Source organism: Simochromis diagramma, unplaced genomic scaffold (assembly GCF_900408965.1).
Source record: "Simochromis diagramma unplaced genomic scaffold, fSimDia1.1 OVJJ01000822.1, whole genome shotgun sequence".
Classification (NCBI taxonomy): Eukaryota; Metazoa; Chordata; class Actinopteri; order Cichliformes; family Cichlidae; genus Simochromis; species Simochromis diagramma.
Window position 1 is genome coordinate 8,801,283 of NW_024387520.1, and position 26,911 is coordinate 8,828,193.

A 26,911-nucleotide genomic window follows, 5' to 3' on the forward strand; every position below is an offset into this window, starting at 1 on the left:
AAAGCAATGAGGTGCATGGATAGTACCTGGCCATTTGGTGATCAAGAATGGGTGGAGTGTAAATGAAAGACAAACCCCCCCACACCCTGGTGGAAATTTATGGCTCACCTTGGAAGAAAAACATGCTCCCCAAAAGCCCATCCTTATGGGTTTCATGTAGCATAGCATCTTTTTTCAAAAACAGGCTAATTTATAGTTCCCTGGCAGTTAACTCCTCTTTCAGTGACAACAAATACCTTTTCATTACAAAGGAGGACTGCTAGGTAGTAGAGCTGCCCTTGGAATACAGATGGAAGTCATTTAGTCCTCACTGTCCCATTGCTAGCTTAAACATAGAAACACCAGGTTTATTTTAGGGCTTAAAACCCCAAAGAGACCCTTGTGCGTAATTACTTCCATTATAATGCTAGGCTTTATCATATTCTTTTGCTGCTCTCTACTTCCGACTTCAGAGTGTAAACATCCAAACCCATTTACCCACAAGTCGAGGCAGCTATTACACTGCTGGACTGTGTCCAAGAAACACATTTTTTAAGGATTTGATTTCAGTGCCTCTTTCCCCTTTTCAGAACAGAGCTTGTGTAACCGCAAGACTGAGCCAAATTCTTCACAGAAAGTCTCATGGTAATAGTTTCCAGTTTAGATTGTTTTTGTGTGTAAGATTTTTTTTTTTGTGAATCCACTTCTAAAAACATTGAACTGGTTTGAATAGGCAGAAAAGGGCATTAGTAATAAATTAGTAAGAAACAGTTGTATTACACATGACGCAGTAGAGAGCGATTAAACAACTCAAACTCAGGCAAACGGGGGTGGTGAGGGAGCACTGACGCTGTAAAGGACAGGCTTCACAAAAGTCTGGAGTGTGTTAGGATTACATTCCTGTACAAAGAACAAAGCTTTGGCTTATCAATGAACTGCTTCTCAAGCCAAGAGTCAGGAAAAGTCACACTTAATAAGTTTATAAAGTTCAAACAGTTACACGATCTTTAATAATACTACACCCAGAACTTCAGAAAACCCAAGACTAACTAGCTTTAATTTAGTAAGGCATCTTACCTTCATCAGTGCTGGCAGGCCGGCACTGGGTCCTTAAAACTTGAGCAAATAAAGCTAGAAACAGAAGTATGCTTGGCCTCATCAGCATTCTGCTGAGGGAGCTACGACTGTTGGCTTTTGTGCGACTGGAACTCCATTCAGGTGTTTGGGACATCAGCAGCAGTGCATCCACAGTCCACAGCTTAAAATAAAAAAATAAAAAAAATAATTAAATACATATATATAAATTTATGACATTATCAAGCTTTAACTCTTCACAAGTTTGTTCTCAGTAATAATATTTATTTTAAATGTATCAAAATCAGTTCATTGTCCAAGATATTTCAGTGTAAAACAGTTCAGGAAGCTAAACTGAACTAGCAAAACCCGATGTGAGAACAGCAAAATAAACTCTAACACATTAAATGTTTGTTGACAAGGAATTTCCATGACCACAAAGAGAAAAAAAAAAAAAAAAAAAAAAAAAGTAGAGAATATTCTGTATGTTTAAGAGGTTTGAGGTAGATAATTCAGTATTTAGGCCTGCTTGCAGAAAACCATGATAAGAAACTGCAGTGCTCCAGACTCCCACTGATAACTTAAACAAATGTTGGCTGTGTCGTGCTCAGTTCACAGGAATGTAATGTCTTTGATGTTTTCAATTCGAAGTAGCAATTTAAGTCTTGAAATCTTAAAGATTGTCATTGCACCCCGACAACAACATAGCAAGGTTTGTCATTTTAGGTGCTTGTATTGTACCCCCCTTATGCACATCTGCTTAAATCATTGCCTCTGCAGCATCTGGCCACACAGATTAACACTTGCTCATAATCTGCTTCACAGAATTTGTTAAAGACAAAAGGGAGAAGAAAAACAAAAAAATCCAATATACTACAGCCTGTTATGTGACACCCTTATTGAGAAAGACTGTCAGGCCATCGTTTCCAGAGAGGGAAACAGAAAATCTATCACCCAACAGTTGGTTTTATTTTCCAAACCCAGAATGACACCCGCTGCAGCAATTTGCTTGCATAACCTGCTAATAAGTGTCAAAGACAAGACTTGGATGACAGACTTTGCCAACTTTAAAAACCAATCGTTCTGTAAAAACACAAAGAGATGGGTCACATCTGATTAAAAAAAAAGAAAAGAAAAAGAAGCTTGGTTAATATTTTCACAAAGTCCAGCACAGAAGCAGCTGTGGTTTTCTTTAAGGGGTAATCACTTGTATGAGTGTTCCCTGACTGAAGCAGTCATTGTGTTCTCCTAAAACCAATTCAATTTCACTTTCCAAGAATGGCCTAGTGTTCCAGCAGCTGAGCTGGGTCAGGGGGGTCCAAGAGGGATAAAGAAGCTTGGTCATCTCTACTCCAAGCTGTGAGTCAGTGTTTGGGATGCCTCCAAGAAAATGCTTCTGCTGCCGGACAGAAGGAACCGCAACGAGCAGCGGACCACGTTCCCCAGCCCCTCGTCACTACGACAATATTTGGAAGGAGGAGGAAATCGCTTTTTCAAAGTGTGACAGGACACTTTGTCATAGTCCGCTCCCTTGGGAGCACTAGTCAGACATGCACTGTCTTACTACGCACACCCAAGGCATGCTGGTCTTGAACTTGCGATTTGAGACTGAACCACACACTGGCAGCCTGACAATAATGACTCAAAGTCATCATTTTCAGTTTATTACTCAATAGGAAAATATGCCACCTCATTTTTTTTTCCTCCTTTGAAAAATTTCATCCATCAATTTGTGCTTTTTCAATTCATCTGGTACTATATTTTATAAATAGCACAAATAATAAACTTTGTATCTGGTATGTGAATATTTTAAAAGAGCTAGTTACATATTAGAGTGCACACTAGACTGAAAAACATGACATTTGCCTACAAAAAAAAAAAAAAAAAAAAAAAAAACTCATCCCATGTCATTTACATTTGAAAATGAAGAAATTACCATTTCCAGGTAAAAATAAAGTTGATTTGAACACATTGAGTGTATTCATGTCAATTATTCCCCCATTTAATAAATAAAAATGAAGAACTCCGTCTTAATGATGGCACAATGGGCTAAATGAAGAAAACACCTATCAAATATCTAACTCTCAAACACTAAAGCCCTGTACTGTTGCAACTAAAACTCGCCTAATAATTGGGGTGGATGAAAGTGTATAAACATCTTCTTAAAATCTTACATCAAGATTGAAATGCAAATCTCCACTCTTTGGTAGTAGCAGCATTTAACTGACACGCAAAGACCAGTACCTGTCTAATAATTTGGTTTTACATAGGTCCTTTTAATTCAATAACCAGTTTTTATACCTTTTGAGGCCAAAATTCAAAAGGAGTGCAGAAAGACATTTAGCTTGTAAACAAGGACTGCTTGGGAAATAAATACAGCCAGAGAACTGGCATTACAGAAAAGGCACATATCCAAATGTTTGTTCACCAACTGATTTATCCACTCTTAAAAGATAAAAGCATTTCCCTGAACACTGGCAGCGCAGAGAGAACTTACACTAAACAAATTAAAAACACACACGAGACAGCTTTTCTCATTATATTAAGACAAAGGTTTCAGGCAAACCTAAAAACATGACCCACACCATAATTACATTTCACTGTCCATCCATGCAGAAAATTCCTCAGCTCCCAAATTCTGTAGCCCCCCCTTCCAGTTTAGTGTGCACTTCCAGTCAGCAGCAGGCCAGTCTGCACATGGTCGCAAATTCAGGGGAAGAAGAGCATCAGACCATTACCCTAAAGCTACCGTTTTCACAAAAACACATACTGCCTTTTTTTTTGCTGTTGTTGTTGTTGTCATCATCGTCATTTTCTGTGCAGCCATGCAATCTGACTCACAGGTTCTCCACCATGGTGAAAGATCAGGTGTCACGAGATTACAGTCAAAAGTAAAGACCATCTGAATCTGACACTGCCATTTGGTTAACACTTTAACCCAAACTGCTTCTCAGGGCTGCTCAGTATGTGTGACTGTTTATCTTCTCTGCCACCCCCACCACCCCCTCCACATACACACATTTTGAGAAACAAAACTCCTAACCATGGCAGCATGAGTACAACAGATTCCACACAAGATGTTGAGCAAGTCACTGTTTAAAAAAAAAAAAAAAAAAAAAAATGTTTCAAGGTAAACACTGCAATCCCTCAACCAAATTTATTTATGGCAAATACAAACATACAGCTCAAGTGACAATAATTCTGCCAGGGAGAGCAGCAGCCTAGTAAATTAAAGGGCTCTGGAAAAAAAAACAAAAAAACTTTTCCACCGTGGTGAAGTCCCTGTGGACTAAACCATCCATCTTCTCCCTCTGCTTTTATAACATTTAGAGCACCACGCTGCATCTAATTGGCCCCTTCAGATCCAGCCTTCATGACAGAAAAAGTAATGATGGGCAAAACCTTAAAATTTAAAAAATGAAATAAAACAAAATAAAAAAGTAAGCAAACAACATTTCTAAATAAGTCACACCTTTTTTCAATAAAGGAAAGAAACAAACAAATGTTGGAGATTACACTGAAGTGTTATGTATCAGCTAAACCAAACTCGACGCGTTAAATAGGAATAATAGCATCACATGTAGTTTGAGCATTTGCTGTTGTTTTTTTAAGTGTTCTCCTTGATGTGGTTAGAATTTATCCAAGAAACGTATCTAATGTGATTAAAGGCGCCTGCTGTTGCTGTAGACAGAAACCCAAACCAGTTTTAGCAGGCCTCTAGGCAACGTTTTGGCTCTTTTAACTCTTGTACTCTAACATTTTAAAGCATGGTTGGAGATTTTGTGAGTGTCGCACCCTATGAAAACTGTTCTTCCCTCCAAAGAGAAACATGCCTACAAAAAACAAAATACAAAACACTAAATTCTTGCCCAAAGACCATTTACTCAAGTGTAACATGTGGTTAAATGTCTGCTTGCCCAGTTCTTTAATTAACTTCCACTCAGGGTCCTCCAATAACGTTAAAACAGCGCAATAGCAAACAACAGCTAAGCCCCCTTTTAGCACGTAAACAAGTAGTAAAATGAAGCTAAATCAAGGAGTGAAGGAATAAAACGACCAGCTCACCTTACTGGCGGGGAGCCGTGAAACAGCCAGGCTCGGTGAGATAAGGAAGACTCATGAGCTGAGATTGGATGGAGGAAAACCTCCCCGAAAACTGTTTATCCAGACTTATCCCGCTAACGAAGCTCGACGTTTAGCTAACAGGTTTGCGCATATTTTTCGCCCCTTCTTCTTCTTCTTTTAAACAAACTTTCCGACAGAAGAAGGGGGAAAAGTTCAACTAAAAAAAAAAGAAGAAAGAGAGAGAAAGATAACCAATTGAGCGGAAAAGCTTCTTAAATGGTGTTAAATTGTGACGTTTTAACTTCTAACGTCTTTTCTCCCTTTCTTACCTGGGTAAACACGTCCGAAGAAACTACGAGAGCGCAGGCTATGCAGCAGTTTCCAGCAGTCCCTTTATCCCAAAAGGCTTCGCTTGCGATGAAATTCAGTCTCCCCACTTCAGAAAACTGTCCTAAAGTTGTTCAACTCGCTCTAACACAATATCCGAACACGAAATATCCTCCAGTCTTATACATATATTTATTTTTTTATACAAAAGAACGGCGCTTAAATCAATCCTAGAAAGTATTTCGACCGTTCCCGGCGGAGAGGTACGGCTAAACAACGAGAGTCCGAGCAGCTCCACACCTCCCCCCTTAAATCAGAGAATATGCGTATCCTCCGGAACATTGTCAAAACTGCACACAGTACACTAAGAACCTCCGGTCTGCTGTTGAGAAACTAAAAGCCCAAAGCGGCAACGTTTCACATAAAGTAGATGCGGTTGCTTGGTACTGGTATCAAAAAGATGTGCTGGGTACATTTACTGGACTACACTAAACAGGGATCGTTATTACTGCTGGTTATTACCCAGGAAGGTCGACTAATAAGTGAGACCCCCTTTGAGACCTCTTAGAAATGATAAAAAGAGGAGTTGGGAGCGGGGTGCTAGTGCAGCAACAGCGGGGAGCAAACGTCACGTTATGTTCAGGGCAGGTACTATGCATCGCTTTGACTACGCTTATACCTAGACTTTTAGCTGAGCTTCAATGCATTTGTGTGTGGGGGGCGCACCTTGTCTTCACCTGGAAAAATTGCGGATTTTATTGAGTCATTCACTTTTTTCACAAAAACGACATTCAACTTTTATTTTGAAAGTCAAATAGACGGAATTCCGGTAGTTAACCGCGCTGTTACTTTTCATCTTGATGCAGGACAATTAGGTCTGGTCGATTCCCGGCTCTCGCTGCCTTCCACAGCAGCACCAACTCTCATACTGCGCTCTTTGCATTGCACAGCTGGAGACAAGACACAAGCGATACATCGTCTACAGTACTTCTGTGTTGCAGTTTAAGTACCTTAATTGATTAAATAAAATAAAAAGTTAATTCCAACAATATAATAATACATGACAAACATTAAATATTATTAGAAATATGCATGAAAAACGCCCGGTTGACAGCCACGGGAGACTTTGTATTGATTGTACACTGACTGTACTTTAGCACTATGCTTCCCATGTGACATTAACAGTGTAAAAGGCTGAGCACTTGGTGTAAACCTTAAAATTAAATGCACTGGAAAATCATAACAAAATCTGTGGTGACACCACACCAGCACAAGTTGTATTGTAGAGGTGGAATAGGAAAGGTTACTCAGTTTTTCGCTGGCTGAATGTGGGCTTTAGCATGAGCTCTTGAACAGAGAACTTGCAGGATTTCACACAACAAGCATGAATACTAATTCAGCAAGAGAAAACAAGCACTTTCATCAACTTCCTGTTCGGGGAAACTATAAAATAGCTTTATTGTGCTGGGATCATATGCTTTGGCAGAATTTCAAAGAGCATCAGAATTTCAAATGTGTCTGCTAACTCAGCACAAACGCAAAGTTTGTTCTCCCCGATCAAACACATAGTTCATATTCAAAGAGCTCATGTGGTCTTTGATTTCACATCACAATTGACAAATGATTGACGACTAAAGCTGCTGAGACACATGAAGCCCAGCTTCGTAGCTAGATTAAAGAATGGGATGACAAAGAAACAGATTTGTGTTTCAACATGTGCTAGCCTCTTACATGCAATGTTATTCTTGTTTCAGTTTAAGGGCATTTTAAAAAGAAATTAATGACTTTATAATTAATCTTTTCTTTGAGACCTAAAATCCGTTTTTCAATTTCAGTGCTAAAAAACAAACAAAAAAACCCACCTCATACAAAGGCTCTGTACTTCTGCTTCTCTGCTATTTTACTACCTGTGCTCTGGAGTTAAAGCAAACATTATCTTATAGCCGTTGGACTGATTGTAACACTGAGGAGGATCTTGGCATGGTTTTAAAGGATGTAGGCTTTCTTTCTTGATTCTGTTATTACAGTTCAAATTTTAGGTGAAGGACAGAAGGTGCAAGAAGAGATCACAACTACAGATATGTAAAGTGAATCAGATAGACTACAGCAGCAAAATAGCGCACCAGGTGGAAACTGAGGCTACAGTTCATACAGGCTCACCACAATGAGGCAACAAAAGATTGGAAAACATTTCCAGGTCTGATGAATCTCTATTTCTGCTGCAACATTTGGATGATAGGGTCAGAATTAAGTGTAAATAAGATGTGTACCCATCTTCTGCTTCCAGCAACACTATGTCACAAAACTTTGATTATCTCAAACCTGTGTCTTAAACATGAAAATGAGTTCAGTGCACTCAAATGGCCTCCACAGTCACCAGATCTCAATCCAATATCCAGACAGTACACCTCATTGTTGGTGTTAACCCAATGTTTGTCACTTGTGTAAAGATTAGTTTGAAATGTTCCGTTTTCACGAACTGTCCTTTGACGTCACACATCACAGTCTGTGTGGAGGATCGCAGGAGCTTTAATCCACATGTGCAACATTTGAATGCAGCCTGTCTCCATAACAAACTGGGTTGAGTTTGATAAATGGCATCAAGCAGGGGACTGGAGGCCATTTAGCAGACTTAATGTGTTTGGAATAATCAAAACAATCAGCTAAGAAAGTACTATTTTCACACCTTGGTAATTTATACAAAGGAAAAACAAGATCTTTAGGAGTGTACCTGCTAGGCTGTAGCTATACGGGCATCAGAGTTGTTTCCATCTTCTCATGAAAGCAACTGTTCCTTTAAGTAACAGTGACTGACTTTAAAAGAAAAGAGACACAGCAGCTTCATATTACCAGCAGACACTCTTACTTTTATTATTTCTAAACTTTTTTAAAATTCTTTTGACAAATGCACTTTGAGCTCAAATTAGCTTCCGACTTCAAAGAGATCTGCTAACTATAAAACAGATGGAGCGTAAGTCTGACGACTGCATTACATACCAGAGAAACACCGAGCATGTTTATGAGAGTAACTAATAGTGAGAGTTAGACATGCACGTGCTGCCATCAGACCACATCTTAGGATTTCAGCATCAAAACACGAGCCAGAAGATCTTTGATGCAACAGCAGTCTGGAAGCAGATAGTTTATAGGCATTGGTTTTTGTGTCGCTGATAAAGAATTCCCCTGAGATGTACACAAGGCTGTGAGTGATTTAAAGAAAAATAAGTTTAACACGGGACAGGACGGCCTCGGCAGAATTCATAGCATATGGTGAGCATTTATTCATTTGGTTGCTTTTATTCTTTTCCACTCACTAGAGGAGAGGAGTTGAAAACGCCGAGCCCAGGGTGAGCTGAGGTGGTTTGGAGGAGACAAAAATGGAGACAAAAATGGAAATAGAACTAGAAACTAATAAAAGATGGTGTTTGATTGTTTACAGCACTGTAGGAGAGGCTTTCTGTCTATATACCTCCCTGCACCACATAAAAGAATGAAAGCAGAACTCTTACGTGGGGCTGATTTGAAAGAAGCCTCGTTAATCATTAACGAGTCTCAGTGTTGTGTACATGCCACAGTAGCCCAATAAATATAGGCGAGCTCACCAACCAGATTAAACACACACATGCCATAAAATGACGACATGTCCTTTATGATGGGTTTTTTTATTTTTTTATTAAGATTTACACATCTCAGGGTTTTTTTTAATCTATGAGGAAATTCTCACAAGCTGTTCACAAAGGAGGAGATAATGTAAATTAGTTATTATCTGAGGTAGGGCCAGGACTGTGTGTGTTTTGAAGTCAGTTGATCCTAGATGCAGCTGACAAAAGCTCAGACCAAACATAGTTTGTTCCGAGATGAGGTGGGGCATTTCTGATCACTCCTCAATTCTTTTCAGCGTAAGGAAATGTTCCGGACACTGTTAAAGCCGGGAATACCCTATGCAAAAGCAAACTGAAGGCAGGCTAAGCCGCACATCAGCATGTGGACAAACACAGAGTCATGCAATCCTCCGAGTGAATAATATCAGTGCTTTGCATGATGATTTGCCTAGCAGCTTCTTCATCGCCCCCAAAGTGGGGCTTTATTGTCCTCGCTTTTTGTGTTTGCATTCTATTGTTACCGGGCGAGTACAAATATCCTCCTTTATGCACAAAAACCTCAGCCGGGCCTTCCACTACAGCGCCTTGTGTCCAGCCCTCATCCATCCATCAGCATTGCCCCTGTTCTACACAGGGCCCCCCAAGCTCATACTCACCACCCCCAGCCAGCTCTTTGACATAATGCTGTTGTGGCTTTCCGGGCCTTTATGTTGGCTGTTGTCTGAGGCAGATTGAAGACCCTTTGTGTGTGTCAGCCCCTGTCCTGAGTGGCCAGGAGGAACCTGCTGGGCTGCGAGCAGAGAGACAGGAATGCACATATGAATGGGTTAGTGTGTGGAGGGCACCTGCTGACAGAGGAACGGCGTGCCTCTGTGTGTCTTAGTTCATCAGCGTAACCATCTTGTTCAATTACACGTGCAGCTCGGTGTTGCGTTCCCTGGTCATTCACACTGAAAGGAAGTGTTGTCACCACCACTGGGACTCCTTTTTTTGCTGTTTGGTATTGTAGAGAGGTGCTTAATAAATGATGTGCCAGTTCCATTGCTTTAGCTGTGACTGATGATCCCCACTAAACACAACCATTTGCCTCTGCTCTTCTGTTCTGAACTGATTTACATAAAAATAGGGCTTACAAGGAACTTAATTAAAATAATAATGTAAACTTGAAAACTGAAAGGTTAATCTACAACATATGTGGGAAACTGTAGCTCTATTGTAGAGTTAACCTTGTCATTTTTTCAGATCTCATTATAATTTTAATTAAGTCCTTTAAGGGCGTCTATAATTAGCAATGCTGCTTAATTATGAATAAAGTTCCTCATTTGAAAGGATAGTAAACATAATTTCCATGGAAATTTACTTAAAGAAATTATAATAATTTTTTTAAGTGATTTTGAGTGTGCCATGGCTGCTGGTGCCAGACAGGTTGGTCTGAGTATTTCAGAAACTGCTGATTTACCAGGATTTTTACACTCAACTATCTCTAGGGTTTACATAGAATGGTCCAAAACAGAAAATATCCCGTGAGTGGCAGTTCCCAAGATGAAACTGCCTTGCTGATGCCAGAAGTCAAAGGAGCAGAGTGCGTTGAGCTGATAGGAAAACAACAGTAAATCAATCAACCACTCATTGCAACCAAGGTATGCAGAAGAGCATCTCTGAGCAACACAAGAAGAGGAGATAATCAACAGCATCAGAAGGCCATGCCATATGCCATTCCACTGTGACACAAACCAATTATTTCAACTATAGCAATGTCTTAAAACACATAGATAACCACTAGTTTCCTGCTTCTAAATTCAGGTAAAATTGAGGTTGTTGTACTTGCCCCTAAAAACCTTAGAAACATGGTTTCTAACCAGTGGAGGGCATTACCTTGGCCTCCTGTAACACCGTGAGGAATATTGGAGTCATTTTGGATCAGGATTTATTTTACAGTGTACATATTATACAACTATGTCTTATTGCATTGACTCAGTATCTCTAAAATAAGAAACATTCTGTCTCAAAGTGATATTGAAAAACTACATTATGCATTTATTACTTCTAGGCTGGACTACTACAATTCGTTATTACCAGGATGTCTTAAAAACTCCCTGAAAAGCCTTCAGTTGACCCAAAATGCTGCAACGAGAGTACTGACAGGGACTTGACACAGAGAGCATTTTTCTCCTGTATTTGCTTCTCTTCATTGGCTCCCTGGTAAATCCATAATCAATTTTAAAATCTTTCTTTTCACATTCAAGGTCTTGAATAATCAGGTCTTGTCTTATGTTAAAGACCTCATCGTACCATATCACCCCATAAGAGCACTTTGCTCTATGACTGCATGCTTACTTGTTCTTCCTAAGATATTTAAAAGTAGAATGGGAGGCAGCCTTCAACTTTCAGGCCCCTCTTCTGTGCCCAGTTTGGATTTGGGAGACAGACACCCTCTTTAAGATTAGGCTTAAAACTTAAATAGTTTAATGAGCTTTGAAACTCTGTCTCTTTTTTGACAGTGTTCCTTCTGTCCCATCTCCCTCACCTCACCTCCAACTGGTCTCAGCAGATGACTTACACCATAAGTCTGGTTCTGCCAGAAGTCTCTTCCTGTTAAAAGGGAGTTTTTCCTTCCCACTGTTGCCAAATGCTTACTCAAAGCTTTTACAATATAAAGCGCCTTGAAGTGACTGTCGTTGTGATTTGGCACTATAAAAATAAAACTGAACATAACTGAAAAGAAATAATGGAAAATAGACCTCCACTGAGCCAACAGCAAGCCAACATGTGCAAATGAAGAACATGCTGGAAAGGGAAAAAAATCATATACCGCATATTCACAGAGCTCATTTGTAGATTTGGCAGGTGATACACTACAATATGGTTTCCCAAAACAGTCTGTTATGATAGAACCTTGATATATGATCCAACAAGCTTCATTAGTTGTCCTCTGACTCATATGGAAACAGCTTAAGGGTTGTTTCACTGGCCATGCTTTTGAGAAGATTACATCTCCATAATCAATAAAAAGAAATTTAACCATCTATCCCAGAGTCAAAAGAAAAAACATCCGGGAATAAAAAAGAAGAAAAAAAAAATCAGACAATAACACAAAAATCACAGTTCACTGCACACAATTACTCAAGGAAGTTTTGACATTGTCCAGATGTGAGAGCTCCATTTTAGTCCAAAACACTGCTAACATGTCCTATGTTAAAATGACTATCTGATCTATGATGTGGTTGAAAAAACCTGGCCTGCAGAAATAAAAAGCTAGCAAGCATGTGTCACATGGTGATCACCTGATAACCCTGACATTTCCCATAGTCACTGAGCTGACTGCCTGGAAGAGCTAAGCTGCAGCCTCTGGACTCATGGATCTGATCACCCGCTGACCTGGAAAGTGAAAGCGTAGGATCTGCAACATCACATCAACCAGCAGACAACATGCTTCTTTGAAGTGGGAGTGGACCTAAATTGGATTATGCAGCATCTCAGAGGAACAGCTCCCATATATTTGATTACACACGCCCCCTGAACCAACATCCACACGCCTACCTCCGCGACACACAACAGATAACATGGAGCTGTCTTCCATGCCAGACTCTGGTGCTGCACCTCCTAATGTGTGCCCATCTGCCAGCCATTTACCTGATTACTTTGGGATAGCTCAGACAGGTCCGGCTCTGCCAGGGCAGCTGCGAGGCAAGAGAATAGCATTATTTTTGTTCAGCTGAACACAGGAAAGATAAGGACTAGATGACCTTTTTTATCTGTGAAAACAGAAATCTAAATAAAAACATTAAAAATAATATTTATATAACCACTGAAACCACTACTTTTTACATCTTTAACATTATTCTCAATCTGTAGAAAAATACACAGAGGAGTATTTGCTCTCAATACTTAGACTAAAAAGTTCCCAACACCAACTTTAAATCCTTCACACAGACCACCTTCTATTTCTGAGGAAAATAACATCCAGTCCTGGTTTAACTTGGGCTCATTATGGTGGAAGTGGGTTCCAGGGCCAGGAAGTTTCATTGCTTTCCAAATAAATCTCGCTAAACAGAGCTGCAGTCCAAATTCCTCATCTTGTGGAGTCCTTCCCAAGTCCTCACACTATGCGAAGCCTCTCAGAAAACAGCCGTTAAAATCACACTGCATTCTTCCTTTGCTTTAACATGAAAAATCTGAGAAAAATGAAGTAGCACAGATGCTTCAAAGAGATTTTTAAAATGTGTGGCAAAAAATGGGTCTTTCTTGACCAAGCATTTGATTTTCACTCATGCAGGCCAGATTTTTTTCTCACATAAACAACTCTCAAACTCAAACCAGGTCATGAAAAATTAAAGACCAAGGCCCTTAAGGTTTCCTCCAGTTTTATCAAGTGACACAGAGGGTTTTCATTAGCTCACTCACTGCTACCAAATCTGCATCACCATCAACTCTGATTGTGTTCCATACAGCCTGGCAGGGGAGCAATCACAGGGTGCTGTGGGTGGGTCCGACAGTCTGTGTGCCAGTCAAAATTACTGGTTCAACTCAAAGAGCAGAATGTGCTTTTTTTCCCTCCTTAATGCCATTCAGACAAGAAAGAAAAAAGGGGGGGAAAAAGGCGAGCCAACCACCCTGCTATTATAGACATGTGGCAATCAAAGCGGGTTATCCCAGATACAGTTCCTCAGCTGTGTGCAAGGAGGAACTTGTCACTGAGCATAAACAGCTCTCTTGGCTTAGCTCTCGGAGCTAAAATACCCCCAATCCCACCCCATCTACCCCTCAACACCCTATCTCCCTGTGCTGTGTGGCGTCAGCTGCAATCAGCTCCAGATGTGGCCTGGCACCCCTCCAGTCACAGCATGGATGTGGTTTGAAGGTAGTTTGGAAACACCACCCACCAGCGGACCCAATGAAAGTTCCTCAGACTGCAGAGAGAGGTTTCTGTCGTGGGTTTGTATCTGTGCGGACCGCACTAATACCCACACATCTGTAGGAGGCTGAGAGGAAAATGTATCTCTCCTATGTGCATGTGTTACTTATTGTACATGCTTTGAATAAGTAAGCATGTGAGATAATGGTCACACAAGTATTTCCATCTGTTTCAGTATAAGGAAATACTTCCATAGGTTTTTCACCTCCAGGCCTCCTTCAGTCATGTGACCTGTGTCTGATTAATTAAAAATGAACAAGTAATCTCAGTACAAAACAAACAAAAACAGCTAATAATTGCTATTTTTTTGTTAAAAGCTTTACATGCTAAAAATCAGCAGACCGTTAAGAATGTGAGACACTCATATGGTTTAACTTAATTCTGAAATCCTGAGACTCACAACTAACATCTCGGTGCAGAAAAGTGTTAATGCTTTGCACCAGAAGCAGAAGGTTCCACAAGCTTCCTCAAATACAGTCGTAAAACTAGTAAAGTAGAAACAACGAACATCCCACTGTGGCTCAGGAGGTCAAGTCGGCCAATTGGTTCTGTGGTTCGAGTCCCAGCACCTCCAGCTCATGTGTTAAATTATCCCTGGAAACATACTGAAACCCAAATTGCCATCCATTGTGAGCCTTATAGTTAGAAAGCACTTAAATACACAGAATAAAGTGCTGTAGGAATGGGTGAATGTGGCTTGTTGTGAACAACACTCTGAAGGCACAGTTTGGGTAAAAAAGTGTGACATACGTACCAGTCCATTTATCCTTTTTAAGCTGGCCCATGTTTTGTTTTTTAAATGACCAGAAACCAGAAAAAAACCTGTTGGAATTAGTTCACTAATATATCAGCAGTACAGCTGCATAAACATAAACTGCCTGGACACTAGAGTCCTTCTGTGATGTCTTGCTATCAGCTGTAACAGATTTCCCTCTTTCTCACAGTTACGCTGTTTAGTTCTCCAGCAATGTGCTGGGAGGATTGAATGAGGTCACTTTGTGCTTGTTGCCATCTAATTCAGATGGTGTCCCAGGGAAAGTGTCCAGCCCTTTTAGGACAACAGCTCCCCCTACTGTTAAGAGTTTAAAAGTTCAACAAGGATCACTTTTAGATAAAAGTGACCCAAAAACAGGCGAGAAGTTGGCGTACAGTTTTAATAGAAACACATGCCATATGCTCAACAGAGCCAATTATAAAAACTGATATTGTGACTGTAACAGGTGACTCGTACTATTGTGTAACACTCACAAGGGGTTTCCTCTGTGAGCTTTTAAAAGCTGCACTCCGTGTTCAAGTTCTGTGACATCATTGCACCTTCAAATGATCTCTGCACTCTGCACTGGCATGTTGTCCTTGTCTTGCTGTTGCCAAGTTGTGTGACTGTTTTGGGTCTTGTACCAAACGTAGGAGTCCGGATATAAATTTAATTCCACAAATACACATCAAAGCTTATAATGCACCATCAGTTATCTTAACATTAAGCCACCAAGAGCACTTCAGCTCAAAAGGTGGGCGTGTTCGATTGATTCTTCCCACTTCCGAATCCATTTCTTCACCACGTCTCAGTTCTCATCAACAGCTGTAACTTTCTCTTCCAAACATGAATGCTGATGCTTGCTAAGGAAAATGTGGGAGATCATTCGTGTGATCTTAGTAACACAGCATGCCTCAGGTTCAGTGCATCTGCCATCAACAGGGGGGTTTTAAGAGCTCCTGCAGGTCTCCCTGTTGTGCCAGCTGGTAGGGTAGCTGGAGCCTCTTGTTCATCTGGCTGCGGAGTGCTGGGCAGTGCTCATCAAGGAGCTGACAGACCTCTTCGTGGCCCCCTTCTGCAGCCTGCTCAACCATGTAAGAGAGTAAAAGATGCAGACACAAGTTAAATGATTATATCTCAGCAGAATGGCTGTGTTATTGCTGGAAATTCTGTACCTTGTGTAAAGGGGACATGCCATCATCATCACAGAGTGCTGGATCTGCTCTGTGTTGCAGAAGGAGTCTTACCACATTCAGATGACCGCAGTAAGCTGATCGATGGAGCGGCGTGGCCCCGCCTGGCGTCTGCGGAGACGCACAGGCACCGTTCTCAAGAAGAAACTTGCACACAGAGAGATGACCACTGCGGCTTCCATAGTGCTAAAAGGGAAAACAGCATTAGTAAATTACAAGTTTAGGTACATGGGTACATTAGGTACATGAGCTCATGCTGTGCAGCCAAACGTGTCTTCTGTAAACTCACCAGAGCGGTGTATCCAGCTGAGTCTCTCAAATTAGGGTCTGTCCCCTTCTGCACTAAGTACTTTACCCGCTCCAAGTCTCCATTCATTGCAGCAGACCAGATACCTGCACAGGACGCACAGCACCCTACTTCACTGACACATCTTTCAAATCAGAACAAAATAGTATTGCTTGGCCTAGTCTACATATTTGATAGCAGTGCGGTTTAACTCAATCACCACATGCCTGAAAGGTGAATGCAAACCTCGTTCAAAATCCATTTCGTACAGCGTCTGGTAAACACCAGCAGAGGAGACGGGATGAGAGCAGCACAAACAATGCTGTCTGTCAGACATTTCTTAAAAACGCGATAAATGAAAACATTCAAACCTGAAGGTGAACGCAAGTTTATAGTTACAGAAATGCTGTCAAAGCTTACTCTGTTGACAGTAACACTGTTCTTCTTCTACTGCTATTGTTGGGCTGCTCTGTGGCGCATTACCACCACCAACAGGACTACGTCGCAACAAACAAGCCGCAAAAATGCTGTTAATGAGCCAATGAATGTTTGGCCCGATGACAAGTTGACATGTTACATTTGAAATAAGATAAAGGCTGATGCGATGCGAATGAGTGGCGCTTTTCTTCACACGAAACGAAAACCTTCAGGATGGCTAAACGCTAGCGCTACAAATAACTTACGCACGAAACGTGCTTACGTAGAAGCCTCTCAGCCAATTACAGAGCTGTTTACAGGCCCCTTCAGATGCTCTCAGATTTGGTAGCGTTACATTAATGGATTTGTTTAGGCAAATTAGCGGCCGCGGTTAACTTTGACCTGTGGTGACATAATTATTATCAGTGATGCACTTCTACAGCGACTGCAACTGCTCACGCTTGCATTATCATTTTATAAGCATCAAAAATTACGTATGCTGTTTGAAACTTATACATATCACACCATCAGCTCTATTTAATGCTTGACAACAGCACAGATACAATAAATTAATACAGTTGACTCAATAGAAAACACATTGAGCTATTTAAATATAATAATAACACTCCCAAGTTCAGCTGTGCCAATAAGTATTCCTCCAAGTTACACTTGCAAAGAATATCTAGTTTTCCCGACAGCTGTGAAGGCATCTTTTGTCTCGTGTTGTTGTCTGATGCAGCAAGCTAGTCAGCTTCATTTGTTTCGGCACACGAAAAGGAGACTAGCTGGGAAAGGATACGTCATTGTCCTATTATTTTAGCCTTACTAGACCTTCAGCCATAGCGCGTGAAGAATGAGAAGAGTCACGTTATTTGTTAACGGGACATGTAAAAATGGCAAGGTGGGTAATAGATGAGGCTGCTGAGTGTGAGAGCTTGGGCCGCAGAATGACTGGCTTTTTCCACTGTACGTACCTAAGGTGTTTCAGGATGCACTGCTAACTGCTGATACTCAAACGCCACATCATGTACTCATATGATGACAGGGTTAATCTCTGACTTTATTACATTTTTTCCACAAATAAACTACCGTTGAACTTTAAGGTCAATCACCATTTCCACCGTGAGTCATTTATGTCATGTGTATGTTAGGCTGGAGTGACGCTTTTGCTTTCAGTCCTTAATCCATCGTTCCCCCCCTCTCTTTAGGTTGTAGCAGTATACGGAACCTTGTCTGACTTACTATCTGTAGCAAGCAATAAGTTAGGAATCAAAGCCTCCTGTTTGTACAATGGAAAGGGTGGTCTCATTGATGACATTGCCCTTATAAGGTAAGCTCAGCTGTGACAACAAATTTGAAGGTCGCCTCTCTACATTATGTTTCTGACATGTGCGTCTGTGCCTCTCCCAGAGATGACGACGTGCTGTATGTGTCAGAAGGAGATCCATTTATTGGTGAGTGCTGGCATGTCTGCTGCTGGAGTCTCATCCACTGTCAGAGTGTCCAGAGGTTTCAATGTCTCTGTTGTCTTCCTTCACTTTATTGTCACAGACCCTCAAAATGAAGCCAAGATTACATCAGATCCGCTGGCAGCTCACACTGACTGGCTAACCCTTAACATTGGTGGCCGTCTTTTCACCACCACCAGGTATTTGCGCTTTAAATTCAGCTTTCATGCCATATCTCATTCGTTGTTTCTCTGTTCTCTGGTTGCTGAATGCATCTTCTTTTATAATCAGGAGCACCTTGGTCAGCAAGGAGCCGGAGAGTATGCTCGCTCACATGTTTCGAGAGAAGGGTACTGAGACCAGCTGATCAATGAGCATTTCAGTTCTTATTCAGCCATGTTATTGAGTAAGTTTCGTCAAGCTCTGTGTTGTGTCTGTTTTCAGATGTGTGGGGAAACAAACAGGACGAGCATGGGGCTTACCTCATTGACCGCAGCCCTGAGTACTTTGAGCCTATTCTCAACTACTTGAGACACGGTCAGCTCATTATCAATGAAGGCATAAATATACGAGGTAACCTTTCTTCTTTTTTTCCTTCTTTTAAAAATGTTATTCCTAAATGATGAGGTCTACCTGCATGGAAGTGATCTAATGTCTAAAATGTTAAAAAAAAAAAATGGAGGGATATGTAGCAATCTCCTGAATGTTTTCCAGGTGTCCTCGAGGAGGCTCGCTTCTTTGGAATTGAGCAGCTTGCTGAACAGCTTGAAGTAGCGATCAAGGTAGTTTTTAATGCAGAAGTCAAAAAGCTAGTTTACAATAAAATCATGTTTTATGCTGTTAAAAACGTTAATAAAAACAAACTGAAGTAATTTGTAAACCAGTTAAACCCAATATTTGATAGAGAACAGTACAAAGAAGAAAAAAAACAAGAAGTATTAAAATTGCATACTCATTTTGAATTTGATGTCTGTAATGGTTTTTTTTTTCTTCTTTTTTTTAAAGAAACAACACTCTGGGAAAGCAATTGTTGTACTTTTTGTGCATGTTTTTGTTTTTAGTCTTTCAGTCCATGCCAGCTTCACATTCAGATGCTTTTATTATGCAGCCATGTTGATATGTGAAGCTGGTAAACTGTAACTGAGCATGCAGAGTGCTTATAACTACAAGCCACATTCACCCGTTACACATATATCTATATAACCACTTCTTTTTTTTCTTCTTACACCCAAGCGTTTTGTCTAGCATTTATACTCACACCAATGGTTGCATTAGGAGCAACTCGAGGTTGAGTATCTTGCCCAACTACCCCCGGCTGGGGAATCAATCCTCTGACTCAGCGGTCCCCAACACCCGGGCCACGGACCGGTAGCGGTCCGTGAGTCGTTTGGTACCGTGCCGCGAGAGTTGAGGCTCGGGTGTGAAATGTATGGTTTTCAGGGTTTTTATCGTTAAGTCGGTTTCCCTGGGTCTTTTCCCGTGTTGTAGTCGTGTCTTATTTTGAAGGAAATATTTACGTGTTACCATAGCAACCAGAGAGGAGGATGTTACTCTCAATGTTGTTGGCGCATTTCAGGAGGACGCTGCTAATAAAGTTACACAATTACACAGCTGAATTTATTATTATATTTACATAATGCCACAGTTTTTGTCTGTATCATTTTATTTTGTTGTATTTATCTGCGACACCTTAAAGGCCGGTCTGTGAAAATATTGTCTGACATTAAACTGGTCCGTGGTGCAAAAAAGGTTTGGGACCGCTGCTCCGACTGATACACGACCTGCTCTACCTCCTGAGTCACAGCTGCCATAGAATGTGGTTGGCATTGTCTTACATGAATGGTGTAGAGGCTTTCCTTGAAAAGGAAACAAATCAACTGGGAGGTAGAATATGTCACGTCAAATTGTGTATGCCATTCATCTTAAATGGTGTGTTCACAGATGTGCTAGTTACCCATGCCATGTGCATTAATGCACCTCCACCACACATGCTGACTTTGAGCTGTGCTCTTAATAAGCCGGCTAATCCCATTATTTCTCTCCGTATTGACGCTCCATTTATGGGTGCACCTGGAAACAGTTTACCGTCATTTGTTTTCAGACATGTTCCTGAGTCCATGTCTGTGTTACTAAAACACAACAATACAAGTTTTTGGTCTTGTCCATTGTGTGCAGTGGAATGGATAAATACTCATTTATGCTAATGAGCTGTTGTCAATTAACTTTATTTGATATTATGATCTGCCACGTGATTGCTTTTTTTCCCCCCACAGTTTTTTGGGAAATTCAATATCAGAATATATTTTTCAATTATTTATTAAAAAAAAAAAAATAGTTTTAACATTATAATTATGATAATAAAATATTAATCTTCTTTGTAAATGCAGAAAGTATGGAGTCATTTGGAACTCACTGAAAGCCCAAATTTAACTGAGAATTTTGATTTTTACATATCACCTCTGCTTCTTTGGAAACATGGTTGTTAAAAATGTGATCTCTCCCTTGCATGCTTTCTTTTTAAACAGAACTCGCAGCCACCCGAGGACCACTCTCCTATTTCCCGCAAAGAGTTTGTCCGTTTTCTTTTGGCAACACCGACCAAGTCAGAGCTCCGCTGTCAGGTACGGTTAGATGAAACTGTTTTAATTCACTCTCATATCATCTGATCAAATTTATACTTGACCCTATTGCTCTTAATGTTTCTAGGGACTCAATTTCAGTGGCGCTGATCTGTCCCGACTTGACCTGCGCTACATCAATTTCAAGATGGCTAACCTCAGCCGCTGCAATCTGACACATGCCAACCTGTGCTGCTCCAATCTGGAGCGGGCTGATCTCTCTGGAGCCAACCTGGATGTAAGCGTGGCAGCTCTGGTGTTGTTCAGGCTAAATCTTATACATATCCATTCACGTCTGTAAATGCTTCCTCCTTCCGTGTATCTTAATGTGCTATTTTTTGTTTGTTATGTTTTTTAAATGTTGGCCTTGTGGTGATGCAAAAATGTACTTGTCTAAGGATTTTTGGTCTCTCTATCTGCTGCCCCCTCACTTGTGTAGAAAAAAGGACTACTCTGTTCTTTAATATCTTAAAGATACTGCTACAAATCTTCCTCTCACATTCAGCTTATTTAAAAAAACAGCACTTTTTTTCTCCATAATCTTTCCATTAATAATTTGTAGAGGTTAGGTCAGACTATCATAAAAACTTTTGCTCTTTGCTCTGCTGGTTGCAGGGTGCTAACTTACAAGGGGTGAAGATGCTGTGTTCCAATGCTGAGGGAGCTTCTCTCAAAGGATGCAATTTTGAAGATCCATCTGGACTGAAGGCCAATCTGGAAGGTAATCTTTAAAAGCTTTTCTGATGGAAAAAGGAGGCAGCCTTAATTTAGTTTTTATTTTTTGTTTTTGTTTTAACTGTACGATTTTTATTATTATTATTTTTTTTTTTTTTTAAATCAGGCGCTAACCTGAAAGGAGTCGACATGGAAGGAAGCCAAATGACCGGTATCAACTTGCGTGTGGCCACTCTCAAAAATGCAAAGCTGAAGAACTGTAATCTGCGGGGAGCTACTTTAGCAGGGACAGATCTCGAGGTGAGTCAAGGATTATCTTTAAAAGCACAAAATAAAGTGGGCTCAGGTGGCAGGTTTTGTTTATGACATCAAAATCAGGAGCAGAAATAATGACACTGCGAATCTGAATAAAATTCCCAATATGTGATGCAGCTTGCGAAAAGCAAAGTCCCACGTTTTTTTTTTTGTTTGTTTGTTTTTTTTTTTTTTTTACTTTTTATGTTTCCTGAAATCTTAAAACTAGATGACATGCAAAAACAGGTTTAATTTATCGCTCTTTCTCCATTTTATGTTCATTTTAACTTGAAGATCTCAAACTTTGTGCTTTTCGAATGATTGTGGAGCAAATAGACACTGACCTGAAGCACATTTGTAAATGATTAAACTGCTGATTAAAAGCTTCACTAAACTTACAAGAAACCGGTCGATCTGTCACAATCCACACAGTGTTAACAGCACAGGCCAAAGACGGTAAGGCTCGCCTCATTACTTAGGAATTTTTATTGGGGTTTTTTTTGGTGTTTTTCTCCTGTCCAGAACTGTGATCTGTCTGGCTGCGATCTACAAGAAGCTAACCTGAGAGGGTCCAATGTCAAGGGAGCCATTTTTGAAGAGATGCTGACCCCTCTGCACATGTCACAGAGTGTTAGATAACTCAACACCACACCTGCAAGTCCAATGCGGGCTACAGCTTTCCCCAAGTCGCTCTTTTTCAATCTCTCTATACCTATCAGTGCAGTACAGGTATACGTATGCACACCCCTGGCATTCCACCAATATTATGTTAGCTTTAAATATATTGCACTAGAATTTATCCAGGGTTGTCTTATGTATGTTTGTATGGTAGGATGTTTTGAGAATGTACAGCTGCGTTTATCACCAAAAAAAGTAAAAGGTTCCTAGTTTGTGTAGATGTGTCTGGATGTAATCAAGTGACTATACTCATTTAGAGTCATACTTTTATTTCATATTACTTGACATGTTAATAGGAATCAAAGTCAGCTTACCTTTGAGCAGTAAAGCTCAGAGCATTGAGCTTCACTGCATGCTGCTGTAGCAGAAATGGAAGAGGGTTAATTACCAATAACTGTGTCAATATATATATTCTTCTTTAAGTATGTAACTTAATATTGCTGGATATACAACATATTATTATAAAAGAAATAATGCAAGCCAAAGCCATACACTAGCACAGTCTAACAGGCTAAAAGTGCTGTTAGAGCAACATAAAACTATGCTACAGGCTCGTTTTAAACACAGCTCGAGTATGCAATACAAGATGTATAGCTGTGAGGTTTGTTTTTCTAGTTTGACGTTTTTCTGTCTCCTAAAAAAACAAAACAAAAAAAAAAAGCTTTCCCTGGTTTTGTGCTCTGTGAATCTACCTCTTATTAACCCGAGGTGTGAGTGATCCACAACTGCATGCATTCGGATGTGGCAAAGCTTATCGTAATGTTCATGCACATCATCCGTTATTTATTCGATCCCCAGTACGGCAGGAGAGTCCATTTTCATGTTGTTAAAGTGGGGTTTGCCTGGAAACGTGCTTCGTGTATTTATGTATGTCACTTAATCATGCTTTAAACTTGTTTGCACATGTATATGTTAACGTGTAACGTGGTATATCCTTTCACCAAAAAGGTTTGGTGCTTTTCTTATGTAATCTTGTGTAAAGCAAATCCAGTGCTTCCAAAACTTCCCCAAAAAGTCATTCTTAGAGTAGACAGAGGTGTTGTCAGCTGTTTTCTGAAGGATCTAACTTCAGTTCTTGTTCCACAGTGTCCGTTTGCATGTGAGGGGGGAGGGGGAAAGCTGTGTCTTTGACCAGTGAAGTTTCTCTGGCCGTAGCTCGAAGCTGCACCAATGATGCAATATTATTCACTCAATGAAGTGGAAGGTACCCGGCCTGTGAGAATGAATGATGAAGGCAATCATAATGTGTATTTCACCCTGAGTGTGAAAACCAATGGAAGAGCTATGGTTATTTATTTTAATACATCTCACTGAATGCAATATGGGGCAGGGGTTGATTTGTTTGAGGCAGGGAGTTGTGTAGTTATCCCTGTCTATGAATATTGCACTCGACCATGGAAATATGTTTCCATAAATGACTGTTATAAATAAACTGCTATGAAGAAAAAGTCTTTGTCATCTGTTTTTCTTTCTCTGTTGCTTTGGCTCAGTTCTCGAATGACAGTCATCTAAACAACATGTCACATCCTTCAGAACTGCTGCTTGTGCTCATTTGAATGAGCATTTGTCATTCTTTGTTAGAATTTGCAAATGTTTTTAGACATTTTGGCCTATGACTCAGCACAGCTGTCTACAGCTTGAGCTGTCATTAGTTGCACTTGTCTTTATGAGCAAAATGGATAATGTTCCTATCGGCCGAATAGTTCTACTCTTACACACTTGGAATATATTTTGAAATACAACATCTGACGACCAACATCTGGAAAGACTAAAGGTCTATGTTGTGAGTATTAGGAAAACATACACTCGCTGGACACTTTATTAGTTACACCTTATTAGCACCAGGGTGGTAGTGTCGCACTGTTGCAGATTTGTCGGCTACACATTTATGATGTTAATCTCCCATTCTGCTACATCCCAAAGATGCTCTGTTAGATTGAAAGCTGGTAACCGAGAAGACCTTATGCAGCCACCATGCAAATCGAACAACTGCGGGAATTCAAAGACCTCGGCTCTCTGGTGCAAGAAAATAAAGTGGCATCAACAGCGGAAATGTACTCAAGAATCGGTCAAGCGGCGGCGGCATTCCCCTCCTTACGATGGTGCATCTGGAAAAAGACAAACGTCACCCTCATCACCAAAATCCGCTTGTACTGCTCACTGGTATTGCCCATTCTTCTCTACTGATCCGAGCCCTGGGTCATCCTCAAGCGCGACCTCAACAAGCTCGAGGTCTCCCAAATGGGCCGTTTGCGTCAGATTCTCTGAGTGTCCCTCCGTGACCGCCTCAGCAACAGCGTGACACGTAGTCAATGTCACCAGCAGCCCTAAATGGAAGAGCTGACCCTGAAGTGACGACTGCAATGGTTTGGCCATGTCTGCTGCATGAGCAACCATCACCTGCCATATCGCCTTCTGCTGCAGCAGTGCACCGCCCGCCCACTGGAGAATAGAGTGTGATGCACCCAAGACGACTTGGATCAAGCAAATTGAAGATAATCTTAAACAAAGATGTCTAACCATCAAGCAAGCAAAGGTCAAGGCAGATCGCAATGACTGGAAGTGCATTGTTGACCAAGATGGAAACCCTACGGCACCCACAACGACGTATTTGCTTCGACCTCCCCTGCTGACCGCCAGCTAGGGACAAAACAAAGAACTGTGGAGACCATTTAACCCCAGTGGCTCACTTTCATCTTAAAGAAACCACTTTCAGGAGATTTTAGCGCATAATCCTGCTGGTACATTATGGTCAAAAGGGATGAACACGGTCAATGGACATGATACAAGGCATGATGCATTCATGCTTTCATTATTTACACCAAATTCTGACCCTACCATCCAAATGTTGCAACAAAAATTGAGACTTGTGAATCAGAATGTTTTCCAAATTTTATGCTGACCAATTTTGGTGAGCCAGTTTAAACTGTAGCCTCAGTTTCCTCCTCTTAGCTGACAGTAGTGGCACCTGGTGTGGTCTTCTGCTGCTGCAGATGTTCTTCTGCATACCCTGGTTGTTATAATTGGTTATTTGGGTTACTGTTGCCTTACTATCCGTTCAAAGCAGCCTGCCCATTCTCTCACATCAACATAGCATTTTTGCCCAGAGACGTGCAGCTCTGTAAAACAGATGTTTGTGTACATCAGGGTACACATGAGGTGAAAAACATACCAAAGCAGTTCTGGAATAACTGTCATATATCTTGTGAAGTTGGTTCAAAGTACATCATAAAATGATCAGAAACTGCAAAAATCACACATCAGGTGCAATTGTTCAAACAGCTCTGTGGGTTGCCAGAGTTGCCAAGTGTTGCTTAATCCCACTTTGTGACCCCCTGTAGTGAAGTGTTGGAGGAAACAAAGCACAGTTATATAAATCTTGGAAAATCATGTGCAGCAGACTTCACAAAGGACAGCAGAAGAGATCAGAAGTTCTTGTCTAATACACAGAAGGTAAGGTCTTATCTGAAATGTGATAAGGACTGAAACAATATCTGGAGTTAAATGGGGGAAAAATTCTATCAATAACATGCTTACGTGCAAAATGTGAAGCTTTATCCTCAGAATGGCTGCAAAAATCTTGGCACTGTGGCTGCTGCTCGCAGGGACGGTGTTTCCACAGGGCTGCTGTCAGCACTGGTCATACGGACTGAGCCCAGGAGGGAAGAGGGATCTGGACAACTTCTCAGACACACTGGGCAATGTAAGCATTAGTCTAACAGCAACTCTTTATCTGTACATTAGCAGCTGTTGCTTTTCACTGCAATGTTTCTTCATTTTTCCTCGACAAAAGATGGTTGAAGAGTTCCCACGCGTCGAAGCACCTTGCAGTGTTTTCGGTTGTGCAGAGGAATCACCTTTTGCCAAAATGTACAGAGTGAAAGGACTTCTTGTAAGTTTTTCTCCTGAATAATTCAGTGTTTAGATTCACTGATGCATCTGTCATTGCTGTCAAAAGGCAGGCAAAGACCTGACCTCATTTTTTTGTCTTCTTTTTAAAAAAAAAAGAATTTTCTCCTTTCCTTTCAGGCGAGTGTGGCCGAAAGGGAAAACGGACACCGGACATTCAAGAAATGAAAGATTTCTTTGATTCTACATTTAATTTTTTATATAAGCATAAAACATTTTTTTGTGAATGTTGCTCCTGTTTTATTATCTAAACTATAAATAAAAGCTTTCAACTCACCTAATTTGTTTTCTGCTAAGTTTGCTTGTAATGTTTGATGCAACAGCACCTCGATTTATTTATTTATTTTCATCTTATGACCCAAATCCAAGCAAACAGTACCAGGAAAAAAAAAGCCCTTTGTATTTGATGTCAAATGGAAAATTTCTCTTTTAGTCAAGTTTGGCTAAGGAGAAAATTTACAGCCACAGTTCAATGACAACAATATGCATAAATTTGGGATATTTAATGGTATTATGTACAGTAAGTATTGTCGTGTAGGGATTTGGAAGATTGTTACAAATTGGCAACTAAAAATGACACAATATAATTCTTCTTCAGAAACACTCTATAATTTTAGAAAATAGTAATTTTATGTATTTTTTAATGTATTTTTTGCTAATTCTGCTAAAAACAATAA

The 26,911-nt window shown here is 40.5% G+C and overlaps 4 protein-coding genes across 11 annotated transcripts in view; 2 read left to right on the forward strand and 2 right to left on the reverse strand.

The window, feature by feature from the left end:
- Positions 1-5,760, reverse strand: part of fgfr1a (fibroblast growth factor receptor 1a) — a 32,338-nt gene extending 26,578 nt beyond the window's left edge. For 2 of the 5 annotated variants that reach the window (XM_040019736.1, XM_040019731.1), the window contains exons 1-3: positions 5,448-5,759; positions 5,119-5,335; positions 1,057-1,237 (exon numbers count right to left, since the gene is read on the reverse strand). In XM_040019736.1, coding sequence (XP_039875670.1) covers positions 1,057-1,210 — 154 coding nt within the window. In that variant the 5' untranslated portion in view covers positions 1,211-1,237; positions 5,119-5,335; positions 5,448-5,759. Of the gene's footprint in view, positions 1-1,056; positions 1,238-5,118; positions 5,336-5,447 lie in introns of all 5 variants that reach the window. The other 3 variants (XM_040019735.1, XM_040019734.1, XM_040019733.1) reach the window with 3 other exon arrangements.
- Positions 5,761-14,295: 8,535 nt separating this feature from the next.
- On the reverse strand, positions 14,296-16,921 carry ankrd39 (ankyrin repeat domain 39). Of its 4 annotated transcripts, none has more exons than XM_040019745.1 (5): positions 16,616-16,921; positions 16,442-16,469; positions 16,199-16,302; positions 15,892-16,095; positions 14,296-15,798 (listed from the first exon to the last, which is right to left on the reverse strand). In XM_040019745.1, the coding sequence occupies exons 2-5, from the start codon at positions 16,455-16,457 to the stop codon at positions 15,652-15,654; spliced, it is 471 nt and encodes a 156-aa protein (XP_039875679.1). In that variant the 5' UTR covers positions 16,458-16,469; positions 16,616-16,921; the 3' UTR covers positions 14,296-15,651. The 4 variants fall into 4 exon arrangements, with proteins under 4 accessions (XP_039875679.1, XP_039875677.1, XP_039875678.1 ...); XM_040019743.1 differs by having other exon boundaries at positions 16,442-16,534; positions 16,616-16,917; XM_040019744.1 differs by having other exon boundaries at positions 15,964-16,095; positions 16,442-16,920.
- Positions 16,922-17,302: 381 nt separating this feature from the next.
- kctd9a (potassium channel tetramerization domain containing 9a) lies at positions 17,303-23,773 on the forward strand. The gene is made up of 12 exons (XM_040019608.1): positions 17,303-17,513; positions 17,821-17,942; positions 18,023-18,066; positions 18,164-18,260; positions 18,352-18,410; positions 18,505-18,633; positions 18,775-18,842; positions 20,586-20,681; positions 20,767-20,916; positions 21,294-21,399; positions 21,520-21,653; positions 22,170-23,773. Exons 1-12 carry the CDS (start codon positions 17,466-17,468, stop codon positions 22,284-22,286), a joined length of 1,170 nt encoding a protein of 389 aa, XP_039875542.1. The 5' UTR covers positions 17,303-17,465; the 3' UTR covers positions 22,287-23,773.
- Positions 23,774-25,882: 2,109 nt separating this feature from the next.
- Positions 25,883-26,826, forward strand: LOC120726202 (progonadoliberin-1). The gene is made up of 3 exons (XM_040019609.1): positions 25,883-26,028; positions 26,119-26,217; positions 26,355-26,826. The coding sequence occupies exons 1-3, from the start codon at positions 25,891-25,893 to the stop codon at positions 26,400-26,402; spliced, it is 285 nt and encodes a 94-aa protein (XP_039875543.1). The 5' UTR covers positions 25,883-25,890; the 3' UTR covers positions 26,403-26,826.
- The last annotated feature ends 85 nt before the right edge of the window (positions 26,827-26,911 follow it).

What these genes read in the sequence shown, in the direction of transcription:
- ankrd39 (XM_040019743.1), bottom strand. Translation starts at nt 16,532, where the DNA reads ATGTCTGACAGACAGCATTGTTTGTGCTGCTCTCATCCCGTCTCCTCT. An exon ending in CGAAATGGATTTTGAACGAG is followed by an intron (nt 16,303 to 16,441) that starts GTTTGCATTCAC and finishes CGTCCTGTGCAG; the next exon opens with GTATCTGGTCTGCTGCAATG. An exon ending in CAGCTGGATACACCGCTCTG is followed by an intron (nt 16,096 to 16,198) that starts GTGAGTTTACAG and finishes TTTCCCTTTTAG; the next exon opens with CACTATGGAAGCCGCAGTGG.
- kctd9a (XM_040019608.1), top strand. Translation starts at nt 17,466, where the DNA reads ATGAGAAGAGTCACGTTATTTGTTAACGGGACATGTAAAAATGGCAAG. An exon ending in CGTCTTTTCACCACCACCAG is followed by an intron (nt 18,261 to 18,351) that starts GTATTTGCGCTT and finishes TTTTATAATCAG; the next exon opens with GAGCACCTTGGTCAGCAAGG. An exon ending in TAGCAGGGACAGATCTCGAG is followed by an intron (nt 21,654 to 22,169) that starts GTGAGTCAAGGA and finishes TCTCCTGTCCAG; the next exon opens with AACTGTGATCTGTCTGGCTG.
- LOC120726202 (XM_040019609.1), top strand. Translation starts at nt 25,891, where the DNA reads ATGGCTGCAAAAATCTTGGCACTGTGGCTGCTGCTCGCAGGGACGGTG. An exon ending in TCTCAGACACACTGGGCAAT is followed by an intron (nt 26,029 to 26,118) that starts GTAAGCATTAGT and finishes CCTCGACAAAAG; the next exon opens with ATGGTTGAAGAGTTCCCACG. An exon ending in ACAGAGTGAAAGGACTTCTT is followed by an intron (nt 26,218 to 26,354) that starts GTAAGTTTTTCT and finishes CTTTCCTTTCAG; the next exon opens with GCGAGTGTGGCCGAAAGGGA.